Source organism: Leopardus geoffroyi, chromosome C2 (genome assembly GCF_018350155.1).
Source record: "Leopardus geoffroyi isolate Oge1 chromosome C2, O.geoffroyi_Oge1_pat1.0, whole genome shotgun sequence".
Classification (NCBI taxonomy): domain Eukaryota; kingdom Metazoa; phylum Chordata; class Mammalia; order Carnivora; family Felidae; genus Leopardus; species Leopardus geoffroyi.
The window spans coordinates 22810389-22822476 of NC_059333.1; the positions used below are offsets into that span (position 1 = coordinate 22810389).

Genomic DNA, 12088 nt, shown 5'->3' on the forward strand with positions numbered 1-12088 from the left:
CAAGCATAAGCTTTATTTCTCGTGTTAACAGTGCACAATACTATTTATTAATGTAATTTTGGCAACTATTTTGTATATATGTATTACTATAAACATATGAAGTTATCAAACTATATAAGATATATACTTACCAGGAAAGATAATAGTTTAGCTATTATTTATCTGCTTTAATGAGTATTTTTTTTTTATTTTTTTTTTCAACGTTTATTTATTTTTGGGACAGAGAGAGACAGAGCATGAACGGGGAAGGGGCAGAGAGAGAGGGAGACACAGAATTGGAAACAGGCTCCAGGCTCTGAGCCATCAGCCCAGAGCCTGACGCGGGGCTCGAACTCCCGGACCGCGAGATCGTGACCTGGCTGAAGTCGGACGCTTAACCGACTGCGCCACCCAGGCGCCCCTAATGAGTATTTTTTTAACGAGATACAGATTTGAATACAGAAATTTTATAGTATCCAATCAATAGACACGTGTTCCATCCAATATACATATTTTTTCTTCTGACTTCACGAATATACTTGCCTTTCATGTTTCTTCCCATGGAGGTGGTCTTATAACAAAGATGCTTGTATGTTTAATATGAACAGGATCTACTGAAATATAAAAGTTTTCTATACGAAGGATGCCATCACTGCTTGGCAATTTGGAATGGGAACTCCTCGCTACGTGTCACTTATGTGATGTCCTTCGGCAACACTGGCATCCTCTTCCCCTATTTCTTCCAATTCCTTATAGATATGAATATAGTAATACGGAGGAACTTTCACAGGGTATGCTTTCGTTTTCAAGGTTACACAGACTTGTAGTATTGGTCTAGTCAGAGGAATGTCAAGACAAACTAAGCAGAATACAGTGAAGATGATTTAATGCCTCCAAACATGGAGAATCTAGTTTTATTCTCAGCAGGTTTTCTTTTTTTGATATGGTGTTTATAACCTTATGTAGTGAGTAGTTCATTTGAGAAAAGTCATATCATTAAGGAAATATGCCATTTGGGTGTGCTGACATTCAAGTAAATGATAAATAAATGATAAGTAAATGATAAAATAGTCTTTACTAGGGTCATATAGAAACAAAGCAAATAGATGAATTTTGGAGCGATTCTTCATTAAAATAAATTAGTGTGCATATATTAAGACATGACATGATTTCTATTCAATGTATTTTCAATAAAGGAATTAAAATGTCTGTAAAAAGCAGTACAATAATTTCTTTAAAAGACTTAATAAGAGATTATGGGAAAACCTAAATATTATAAAATGGATTTTATACTTGGTTGGTTTAGTATAATTTCTAAATTGAATTTTAGAACACTTGTGCTGTACAGTATAAATTTAATAATATTGTAATCATATTATTTTAATAACAGCATTTTGAGATAATAATTATATAGCAGAAACTGCATTTTCAGTTAACATATGTATTTAAAATATTTATGTCAATATATAACCTTTACAATATACTAAATTTGTGGGGCGCCTGGGTAGCTCAGTCGATTAAGGATCTGACTTGGGCTCAGGTCATGATCTCTTATTCCTGATTTCAAGCCCCATGATGGGCTCTGTGCTGACAGTTCAGAGCCTGAAGCCTGCTTCTGATTCTGTGTCTCCCTCTCTCTCTGCCCCTGCCGTTCTCACACACACTCTCTCTCTCTCTCTCAAAAATAATAAATAAACATTTGAAAAATTAAAAAAAAATATACTAAATTTGTGATTCCATTACAGTTGCTACTTCCTTTCAAAGGAAAATAAAGTTCAGAACAAACGTAATGCCTATCAGAAAGGAATTGATTAAAATAATGGTTTCTATCAGCAATTACAGTGGAATGTTTATGCAAAAGTAATAATATAAATAACAATCAAGAAGTAATAATGGATAATTATGACACATTAAGTACTTTGTATATAATATCATCTTTTTTATTTTTTATTTTTATTTTTTTAATTTTTGAAAGAGAGAGAGACAGAGTGCGAGTGGGGAAAGGGGAGGAGCAGAGAGAGAGAGACACACATAGAATCCGAAGCAGGCTTCAGGCTTTGCACAGAATCTATGCAAGGCTCGAACTCACAAGCTGTGAGATCACGACCTGAGCTGAAGTCGGTTGCCCAACTGACTGAGCCACCCAGGTGCCCCGCATATATCATCTTATTTAAACTTCAAAAAAAATCTTGAGAAGCAGATAAAATACATGTGTATTATCAAATAAAACTAAGACCTGACCCTTAAAGTCTCAATGTCTAGGACAGAGGTCTGCAAGTCAGCAGCGGGACATTAAGAGATTAGAAGCATCATAATTTTTAAAGAAGAGATAAAAATAAATAAAAAAGGGTAAAAGAGTAGAGTTTTATGGGTGAAACAACAAGGATGGTGTTCTATGAGTGAAGGGTAGTGTGCCTAGTTAAAAGAGGAGAAAACATTGGAAGAGGTTAGCCAAGGTCTCACTGGTCCTGCCTTGTTTGGGGATTGATGTGCAGTGACCTGGAGAGAGGAATCAAGAGAAAATGCACAGTACTTTGGAAAGAGAAAACAGTATGACCAAACTCAAGTTCCATCTACTGATGCAGATGGCACTGTGGCCACAGAGGAAGGAGGTATGAGGAGGTCAGGCAGGCAGATGTGTGTGTGGACAGAAGGTGCAAAGGTGAAGGTTGGTATTAAGGATTATAGGTAGAGAAGGGATAGATCTGTTTATATTTGTGTAAAGTCACTCCAGAATTATTTTGGTTTGAAAATATGATTGTGAGTCAAGATGTATCAGTAGTCATTCTGGGGAGAAAATAACGAGGGGCTGAAAAAAGACATAGGCATCAGACGTGGAGAAAAGAGAAGACATCTGACAGATTTTATGAGAACCAAGAGTTGGTCACAAATAAGGCCAAGATAATTTATTGTGGCCAATTTGACTGTCCTAGTAGGTGTATATAACAAGCAGGGTGATGCATGGATTTTATAACAGTGTTTGTCTAGTCACAGTCAAATTTTCTCACATTTTCAAATAATTTATTCAACATAAAGGAAACAGAAGTCTCTGCAAATTTACCTTAACTTTGTATAATTCAACTGATTTACAACACCCCAAAACAGGATAATAGCAGGAACAAGGCTACAATAGCTAGTCTTCTGTAGTCACCATGGCAATGGACTTATTTAATGGTGCCTCTTTCTCACAGTTAGGGCCTATATAATTTATGGGATAAAGGCAATGGTCATGTCTCATCAAAAGAATAGAATATTGGACATGTTACATAGTCACTGTTTTTGCTTTCTCACAGACTATAGACTAAACCTTACAATCTAATTAATCAGACAGCAAATGAATAGGACACGTTGCTGATGGGGACAATTTCCCAAGAGTAGTTTCGCTGTATTTATTGTAGTACACCTTTTCTTTTTTGCCTTGTTCCAGAGCAAAGTTATTTTTATAAATCTTAGATGCCACCATTTTCAGAAACCACTTCAACAAAGACATAATTCACTCCCCCAAAGTATTGAAACACCTCCATGAATTTTAAAATCCCTTAAATTTGCAAGTGAAGAGAAAGGCAACAGAGAGCAAAACAGAGATGATTACTTACGAACTGGTAATGTCTGGAAGATTTCTACTTTACTGTAGTCTCCTTGCCCTTTTCCATTTACTGCTGCAACCCTGACTTCATAAGTTGTATTTGGTTCCAGGTTGCTCAAAACAACCATTGCTAGAGGAGGAAAAAAAAAAAACAAACAATACAAATATATATGGATGTAAATATGTACATGTACATATATATATGTGCTTATGCTTAATAATTTTTAGTAAGTACATGAATAATTTCATTGTAAATCTTTCCAAAAAATATTTGAAAAAATAGGAAATACAAATAAGAAATGATTTGTGAATAGTCCCCTTCTTCACCTCTATTTGAGCTTTCTCTTACGATACTTACACTCAACAATATATTCAAGAAATAAGAATGATATAAATAAAACATCCTTACTCTGTGCATCCCAAATAATTTATCTGCTTTAAATGGATTGTTTTTATGGAACTTTATGGAGATATGGAATTCAATAGACAGAACTCTGGCCTCCGGTATAAGGTGTTTCACTCATGTCTGAAGAGTGTCACAAAGCTGACTCTTCCACCAAAGTAGATCATTTATTTGATAATCTCAAATCAAATTAAATTAGTTTTAATGCTGGTTTGAAGGTTGTCTCCTCCTGTATTTTTTTCTGAATTTCTTCTCAATGCTATACTTTATTAGACTTGGATTCAACATGACACCAAGAAGAGAGAATCTGAAAAAGTACAGGAATGTAAATGCTATCAGAAACATCTCCTGGGTCATGTCAACCTCTTCAATTTGCCAAAAAAAAAAAAAATCTGGGTACAACTGCGGTTTTCAAAATCTCATATTTTTACAAATTCCTCCGATAAAGCCAACAAAATCCCATAGATGCCTCTATCCTTACTGCTTTCACTAATGAGTGCAAACATTTACTAGTGGAAGTGGCAAAGCCTTGATAAACAATCAAAAGGAAATTATGTCTGGCATACATAATAAATCAAGTGACCAATTTATAATAGAAGATATAGTCGATCATAAAATAAAAGTTTCATAAAAGGATCATATTTGTAGAGATATTGCTTTATATGAACCATGACTGAAGATGGTGTACATTCAATAAATTACCATATAACTTATTAGCATATTTTTGAAAACTAATTCCATTATAATACAGATTCTTTAGGTAATATTTTTTATTCTACATGATATGAATATACATCATGAATCTGTTTTGATACTTCCTTTTGTTTCATTATTTTCCCCAATATTCATTAGCATGACATCTCTTTAGCTTTTTGATTATAATTATGTAAATCTTCATTGAATTATTTATTAAACTAGAGAAAAGAAAAAAGTTTCTGAATGCACATTAAAGATGTTTTTTTCTAAAATACAGAATTTAAAAAGTATAAAAAATTATATATATATTTTTTACATGTATCTGATATATATCAGACACCTATTAATGGAAAAAAACATTCCAGATATCAACCAGACCTTATTTAATATAGTACAGATGTTCTAAAACCAGCAAAAAGATGTATTCCCAATCAGCAAAATTTACATTTGTATTTCTCAATTTCTTTACCTTGTAAAAAAAATGAACTTGGTTTGTTTTTTTTTTTTAATTTTTTTTAACGTTTATTTATTTTTGAGACAGAGAGACAGAGCATGAACGGGGGAGGGTCAGAGAGAGGGAGACACAGAATCTGAAACAGGCTCCAGGCTCTGAGCTGTCAGCACAGAGCCTGACGCGGGGCTCGAACTCACGGACCGCGAAATCATGACCTGAGCTGAAGTCAGCCGCTTAACCGACTGAGCCATCCAGGCGCCCCAAAATGAACTTGTTTTTGATAGTGCATTGCCTTATCAAAGACTCAGATTATAATATTTGGTGTCAAAGTTAAGGGAGGTCTTGTGGGAAAACACTGATGGTCAGGGATATCCAACTAATTAGAAGTTACAAGATTAAATGGGAAAACCAAGACCAAGGTTTGAATCCAACTGTTGCTGACAAAGTAACAATCTGTGAGCTTTTCAGGAAACCCAAATCCAGTTGATTAGTGACCTGGAATCAAGGTGTATATAATATTAGCCCGAGGGGAAAAATAGTTGTAACTGAGAGATTAGTGGGTTAGGTCATGCAGACTATGGAGGGAATCAAATTAAAAGTTAGAAAGCCAAGATCCTGAGACGGTGGAAGCCTACCGTCCTTGAGAGAAAGTTTCTGTTCAAGGTCAGTATAATAAGGAACTCAAGAGTTTAAAAGTCATCACATCTTATCAATTTTTCCAGTAAATAAATATAACAAATTTGAAACCAATGTGAACTAGGCTTACTGTTCTGCAGAGATTTTTAAAGCTTTATGAAAGTGTATTTGTTCCTCAGGGCTTGTAACAAAATGCTTAGGCCCTTGGGCAGTCAATATTGTCATGGACCAGTCAGTGTTCAATGTGATATTAGGGAGGAGCCAGTGTTTGATTATCCTTTACTTTACCTTTATGGTGAATGACTTGGGGTAGCATGGGGACATGTAAGACGCATGCAGGTATTAGTCTGACTACAAAAACCTTTGGAAAAAGACACTATTGTGATGCATGCTTTAAAATCATGAAAAAAGTCATTTGTTTCTGAGCCTCATTCCACCAGACTGAGATTCCACCAATTCCTAGGGCTGAGTTAGTCTCCCAACTTATAAAGGAAGACATTTTTAGTAGATGTCATAGAAACAAAAGTATAAAGATAAACTGAAAGGAGGTATAGATAAAATAATTTGTGACCTGTAAAATCATCATCACTATGCATCAGTGATCTATGCAAATAGGGATATTATATGGAGACCGTGAGGTAATGAAAATAATGGATATTCCAAAGTTGTTCATCTTTGACTCTGTGTTTAATGGCAAAATAGTCTGTATTTAGTCTCAGAGATACTTACTTATAAATATTAATATTTACATAGGTATCTACATAGTATGCTACAAATGATATAGGAGAGATTGCTATAGACGTCTTTACTGCTGCAGACATCTTTGATATGTGCTATGCCTCTCCATATTTCTATGACGTAAAGATGGAACCACTAACATCATTTTAAGATCACTGATAAACTGTAACTCGGCCGAGTAGGTGAGAACAATTAGTAATGTTTATGTTTGGTTGTTTGCCTTGACACAACTCAGCAAGAAAATCAACAGAATTTAAATCATACAATTTTAATTGTAAATAAAATTACCTGCAAATCAAAAGTGTGGAAATCAGACCGTTCCTTATTTTAGGTTAAAAGTAGATAACAATAGAGCTATTAAAGTATCAGAGCACATCACATGAAGGAAAACCGAGGTTATTAGATTAAACAATGGAAACAACAACCCACCTCTCCCCCCAAAAAACGTCTACATTTTACTTGAATTATCTGAATATTTCTAGTCAAAACTCTCTCTGGCCTGAACTGTCACCATTCTCCTCTGTTCACCATTTCACAGGGCATGTGAGGAGCTTTGAGTGTCCCTCTATCTCTACCAAAGGGGAAACTCATTTCTTTAATTACATTATAATCAATTCAGAATCAAGTCTCCCAAGTTTCCTCACAGTCTTCTGTTCTCCATGACAAGATTCTCCCCGGGGGGCCTGGGTGGCTCAATCTGTTGAGGGTTGAGCATCAACTTCAGCTCAGGTCATGATCTCACAATTCCTAAGTTCAAGCCCTGCATTGGGCTTTCTGCTGTTAGCACAGAGCCCACTTTGAATCCTCTGCCCTCCTCTCTCTGCCCATCGGCTGCTCAGGATTTCTCGCTCTCTTGCTCTGTCAATCTCTCTTTCTCTCTCTCTCCAAAATGAATAAACATTAAACAAAAACGATTCTCCCCTTTGCTGACTGAGTTTCACAGCAGAGCAGTTTGCAGAGGAGAGAAGCAAAGAGGTTAAATGATGGCTGCACGGTTATTACAAGGCTGGGCTATAACACTCAAAGGTAAAATGGATGGGGGGGCCTCCTAGAGGGCCTTCAAAAATTATAGGGGAGAGGCACGGAAGTAAACCTATGGAAGCAAGTTTTAGAAAGTTTATATACAAGAAGTCAGTCTGTTTTTCAGTTATGACTGTAAGGGTTTTGGTACAATAACCCTCATTACGAGGCATATTAACATTGTGTGAACATAAAGATTATTGTGTGAAATAGAAAGAACTCCATAAATTGGGACCAATTTAAAGAGAGGGAACGGAAAAAAGTCAGGGGAGGCAAAGCCCGTATCTGTAATTTGACTTGCCTTTCTTAAATGAGAGGATATATACATTAAATCATCCACAATTTCCTGGCATATTACCAAACATAGGGTTTTTGAATAGCCCAGGTAGAGCATGAAAGCAAACTACCACTTGAAAAACGAAAGGCTGCATACTCTATAATAGAGTCATACCTCAAATTATGAAGTTAGTTAATGGAAGACTTTCCTTCCCCAAATGTGCCCATACAATAGAACAAAAGAACCACAGACTGAGGTGTGGGATGGGTTCTTTCCTTATAATTTGTTAGAAATTGAAACTTGAAAATTAGGTGAAAGTCGATCTAGATTACAAACCACTGAAAGTTCTCTAAGGACAAATGGCATAAATTAAGGTATTTTAGAGTTATATTTAGTCAGCATGATTTGGAAATCATAATGTAATTCTTCTGAAAAATATACACCACAATGAATTTTTCTTTGACATGGCAACAGGTATAGGTTCTATAAAGAATCTGGTTTGCCTCATTAATTTAATGTTGCTGTTTGACTTAAATATAATTGAGTTTCATAAATGACCATTTTGTCACCTGGGTATACATGCAAAAGTGCAGCAAATATTGAAGTGTGCAAAAATAATGACATTTAAACTGGCAAATGAAGGAAAACAAACTATTTAACATTATTTTTGCAAGTATGGGAATGGCATTGCTAGAGAGAAAAATCTGAAGTTTCATTTTCCCTTTAAGAAGGGAATCAATCAGACTTTATTAAAGGAAGTTGAATAAAGTTAAGTTTTTGTTTGTTCAGGTTATGTATTCTTGTAAATCCCATCCCTACAGCTGTCAAGAGAACCAGAGGCTACAGACTATTTATGACCCTTGTGGCAAAATAAATTACATATTTGCAAACTAATTAGGCTGAGCCAAGTTCTAAAGTGAGATTAAATGTAGCCATGCTCTCTTTGCTCTCTTAAACCTCAGGCCTCTCCAAGGCTTTTCCAGCCGGTCAGTGTAAGCAGATAAGGACTCCCTGGGTCTGGAACTGCTGTATCACCCACTGGAAATGCAACTTATTCAGGCTGTCATGAACTGTGAAACATGTCAGACAGCTATGAGAAACCACAAAGCTTAGCTAGGATGGGACTGATGTTTCAAAATTACACTTGCTGCTAATCTTCTCGGTTAAAACTGAAAATACAAAATCCCTTGAAGTTTCTCACCTAAGATTCAGCTTTTGTTCTCTAAACAATTAAAACAAGCCCAAAACCTTTTTTTTTCCCTCTTTTTTTTGTTTGACAGAATTATCTGACTTTCTGTAACAGTTTGCAGCAGGTTTAAATAAAAGTGTATTCTATCCATAATGTTGAATTTTTTAAAATACTTTCACTCCAGTTATTCACTACATACCTACGAATGACTTGAGGAATTATTCCATTTACCAGTGCAAAGTGTGTCTTTAAGTCTTAAGTTTTAAGAAGTTTAGTTCAGTTGGATTCTCATTTGCTTTTAAAAAGTAAAATATGCAGGGCGCCTGGGTGGTTCAGTCGCTTAAGCATCCGACTCTTGATTTCAGCTCAGGTCGTGATCTCACAGTCTGAGATTGAGCCCCACATCCAGCCCTGTGCTGACAGCACTGAGCCTGCTTGGGATTCTCTCTCTCTCTCCCTCTCTCTCTACCCCTCACCCACTCATGCATGTGTGCCCACTCTCTCTCTCTCCAAATAAATAAACACTAAAAAAATAAAAAGTAAAATATGCATTTTTGCACAAATCATATTGTGTTTCAAGATTCCATTACTTACAAAAGAATATAATCTTACCTTTTTAAAAGTACCCCAAGACTTCAATGAATCATAATAATATATGACTTGCATGGATATATACTTTTATATATATATATATATATATACACACACATAACATCTATGAACAAATTCTGTGTAATGCATAATTCATATTGATACAGACTGATGCAAAGTAGAAAGAAAAATAATTATGTGGTTTGTGTGGGGCTTTCAACTCAAAACGGTATACTGATGACCCTATTTTAAGACCATAGCTTATCAGTCATGAAATTCCTAATTTTTTCTTTATTGTACTGCTTTTATGTTCTTTTTCATTATGAGTATAAACTATTCATAACAACAAACAATTTAACAAGTGACTTTTAACTGATAGAAGGTTTTACACAAGAAGCACATATTGTCTCTTGCAAACAAATGTCTTCCCTTTGAAGTATACTCTGGATAAAAACTTTGATTTAAACATAGGACAATATAAGGGCACCTGGGTGGCTCAGTTAATTGGTTAACTGTCAGACCCTTCGTTTCAGGTCAGGTCATGATCTCACGGTTTGTGAAATCGAGACCCATGTCGGGCTCTGTGTTGACTGATCAGAGCCTGCTTCAGATTCTCTCTCTTTCTCTCAAAATAAATAAATAAACTTAAATAAATATATAAATAAAACAGGACAGAGTCCTCAAAAATATTTTTTCACAAACAATTCATACTTTTTTCACTTCAAATACATTTCTTAGCATATAAAAATTACTCACCCAAGAAAAGTTTAATTGATACTTGTTTTCAGGATCCACTTAGTACGTAAAATATGAGATGTATAATTACCAAATGTCTCCTTCTATAGTCTAAAACAATAGGTTTTCGGAAAATGCTCACGAAATCTCAACAATTGAAAATAATCATAGTATTATTTTTTACTTATAAATATGCTAATTGTTCAAAATGTGCGTGCCCAAAAAACTCTTAATGCTACAAGTTTTGTTGTTGTTGTTGCTTTGTTTTGTTTGTTTGTTTTGGCAGGGGTAGCGAGCTTGAGCTGAGCTTTTGAAATTAAACGTCTCCCCACCATGCCTAAAGAAAATTCAAGACTCATTTTAGTTATTTAACCTCCTAATAATTACGTACTTTTTCTGTTACTGATTATGCTTCCTGTTTTTGTACTTAGCTCTTTTATTGTTGGAAACTCTTTATTGTAAGAATATGGTGAGCAAGACACACACACACACACACACACACAGATATATATATGTGTGTGTGTATATGTAAAGACATATAAAACATATAAAAGACATATAAAAACATATAAAGAGAGAGAGAAAGAGAGAGTGTCTCCAGCCCTCACAGAGCCTACATATTTTGAATGCAAAGTAAGAATTCAATAAAGAGTTTTCTATTGACATTTTAAAAACTATGCCAAGCAAAACATCACTTTAAAGGAAACTGGCCCAAAGAGGACACTGCTAAATCTATAGTTGCTCTCTTTTGTCATTTATTGACTCCACTCTTGTATTGCTGAGCATTTAAAGCACATTTTGCTTCTACAACAAAAACTTCTTGTTTATTGGGGGAAAATCCATTATTCAAATCCCATTTGATGGTATTTCATTTCATACTTAGACTAGGACAGTTTGGTTGCATTCCACATTTCATAAATAAATAAATGGTAGCTCAGAAAGACCAACCAGCCAGTAAGTATCAAAGCTTAGATTTGAACAAGACTCTGTCTTAGAGTTAAAGCATTGTATCTTCCCATGACTGTATTGTGGCCTATAAAGCCAGAGTACAGAAAAACATTTGTGAAAAAGGAATTTTAAAAAATCTTCATTAACCTGAATGCAGGAATATTTATATTCTCTTCCCAGAGACACTAAATACATATAAGGCTAAAAATGATAAACTAACAAAAATGGTGAGACTGTATACACTTTTTAAGATTTATTTTAAGCTATTAGAGAACACAGTCTCTTTCTTAGAATATTTTACTGAATTATGTGTTTCTAGATTGTCATTAGAAAGAACCATGTAAACCCATGCTGATGATCTTCATAAATTCCCAGCACTATAAGACAAAAACAATCCCCCGACTTTTCCTTCGGTTCACAGGTGCACGTTGTAATGGTAGAAACGCAAGGATGAAGAATTCAGAGCAAAGTCAGATCAGACTATCTGATCATGGAGTTCTGATTCTGAGTCCTCTCACAGTACAAGAGAGGCGTTTATTAGCTAGTTCTGCTTATCGTGCACTCTGGCCAATTTATTTTTTCTGTCTTATTTATTTTTAAACTAAATCAAACAGAGTATTTCATGTATCCCGCACAAGCTTCATAGCCACATTTCCAAATAATGAGTAATGAACTGGTTTTGCTCTGTCATTTATGTTCTTGCTAAATGCAACACAGCAAACCATACAGACAGCTTAGAGATTCCCTTCGAATGTGAGTAAGATTCAGAACCAAGTGCAACTTGAGCAGTTTTTTCCCACAGTTTCTTCTTTAAAAGTTTGCTTTTTCTACTTTCA

The 12088-nt window shown here is 35.0% G+C and overlaps 1 protein-coding gene across 3 annotated transcripts in view; it reads right to left on the minus strand.

Moving 5' to 3' along the window:
- NCAM2 (neural cell adhesion molecule 2) overlaps nucleotides 1–12088 on the minus strand; it is a 520619-nt gene that overhangs the window by 56898 nt on the left and 451633 nt on the right. For all 3 annotated transcript variants that reach the window (XM_045501591.1, XM_045501590.1, XM_045501592.1), the window contains one exon: nucleotides 3576–3695. In XM_045501591.1, the coding sequence (XP_045357547.1) occupies nucleotides 3576–3695 (120 nt within the window). The remainder of the gene's footprint in view (nucleotides 1–3575; nucleotides 3696–12088) is intronic.